This window comes from Triticum dicoccoides, chromosome 4B, assembly GCF_002162155.2.
Source record: "Triticum dicoccoides isolate Atlit2015 ecotype Zavitan chromosome 4B, WEW_v2.0, whole genome shotgun sequence".
In the NCBI taxonomy this organism is placed as follows: Eukaryota; Viridiplantae; Streptophyta; class Magnoliopsida; order Poales; family Poaceae; genus Triticum; species Triticum dicoccoides.
The window spans coordinates 234,692,141-234,693,771 of NC_041387.1; the positions used below are offsets into that span (position 1 = coordinate 234,692,141).

The 1,631-nt window shown below is 57.3% G+C and overlaps 1 protein-coding gene across 1 annotated transcript in view; it reads left to right on the top strand.

Annotated features, from left to right (window-relative positions):
- The first annotated feature begins 773 nt into the window (after nt 1-773).
- Nucleotides 774-1,631, top strand: part of LOC119295864 — a 5,342-nt gene continuing 4,484 nt past the window's right edge. Inside the window, exon 1 of the mRNA XM_037574308.1 lies at nt 774-1,376. Within this exon, the coding sequence (XP_037430205.1) occupies nt 985-1,376 (392 nt within the window). The 5' untranslated portion in view covers nt 774-984. The remainder of the gene's footprint in view (nt 1,377-1,631) is intronic.

Here is a 1,631-nt window from a genome sequence, read left to right on the forward strand (position 1 = left end):
CAGCGCACGCTCGGCCTACGCCCTGCAATTCCTGGGCTCGACAACGACCACGTTCAAGGCCATGATCTGGAGCGTCTGGGCTCCGGCAAAGCTCAAAATGTTTGCATGGCTCCTCCACCTCAACCGCTTGTGGTGCAACGACCGGCTCCAGCGTAGAGGCTGGCCGAACTCCTACTTTTGCCAGCTCTGCCTCAGAAACCTAGAAACCTCGGCACATCTCTTCTGGAAATGCCCGTCCTCGAAGACAGTATGGTCTAGTTTGTCTTCTTGGCAGCACTGTGAGGGCCTCATCGAGGCATGCCGGCCAAACGACTGCAGCTCCCTGGAAAAGGTCGAAGCCATGGTCTCTGCAACAGGGCCTGCGCACGCGAAAGGAGCCAAGTCTCTGATCACGCTGGTGCTCTGAAAAATTTGGCAAGAACGGAACAGCCGCGTCTTCGAAAAACAAGAGGCTACGGTGCAAGCTGTGATCGCTGGTATCAGGAGAGAACTTTCGCTCTGGCAACAGGGCGGTTTCAAACCGATTCTGAGCCCCTTCGGGGAACCTCCATGAGATAGTAGCTGTTTGTCAGGGTGTTTCTGGCACCTAGACTTTTTCTGTTCTTCTATTTACCTCCTTGATTCACGGATCACCGCCTTTGTCACTTTGTCATCTGCTCCCTGCTTAATCAATGAAACCCCAGAAAAAAAAATTCAGGATCGGGCCGCAGCGCAAAACGATTCGAGCGTTACGTCCGCTGCGACCTATCTCACGCGTGGAGGTGTGGGTCCAAGATCCCCGTCCCAGAGTTGGAGATGCCCAAGATATGTTTCATCTCTGCCGGCTCCGACCCACAGCCTGTTGCGACAGGGTAGGCGTCGGGCAAGAGGGAGAGGAAGGGACCGCCGGCAGCGACGGCCGGGTCGTCAGAGAGTGGTCCCAGAGCAAGAGGCAGCAGCTAGCAGCGGTGTCCATGGCGGCATGAGCAGCCAGAGAAGGGAGAGATGTGCGGGAGCTCGAGGGCGAGAGGAAGCCGGAGACGGCGCGGGGCAGCGGCCTGCAGGTGGGGAGAGCTGGAGGCACGCTGGCCCAGGCGTGGTGAACACGAGGCGAGCGAGCTGCTCTGTTCGTTACTAAAGAACAGAGGCAGCAGCAGGTTCATGGCGATGTACAAGACAGCGAGTCGGCGACACAAGAGGTTCTGGCGACGGGGCAGCGGGAACCGGCCGGAACGGGGCGGATCCAGTCAGCCGGCGTCGGTTCCGGGCAACGGCGGTGGTCGACAGAGCTCGGGCGCGGAGCTCAGCCATCCATGGCGTACTGTCCATGGTGCACAGAGAGAGAGGTTAGAGAGAGGGGGGAAAACGCAGGCTTCTTTCCAATCTATCCGTGCACGGTAAGATTCTCAGTCATCAATTCCTGCTTAGGACCAACTAATTATTGATGAGATGCATGTGCAAGGCGCTGAACTATAGCACCACGGTATATATCTTCTTAAGTAAATGATTTGTGCAGTATTAGGCGCCGGCGCACCGGCCCAATATTCGGCCGGTTGAGTGCCAGCCCTCCGATTAGAACGCTGTCAATCGTCAGATTTCTTCTTCTTTCTTCCTCGATGCAAACTGGACCCCAGGCGGCTGCAGCGGGGAGA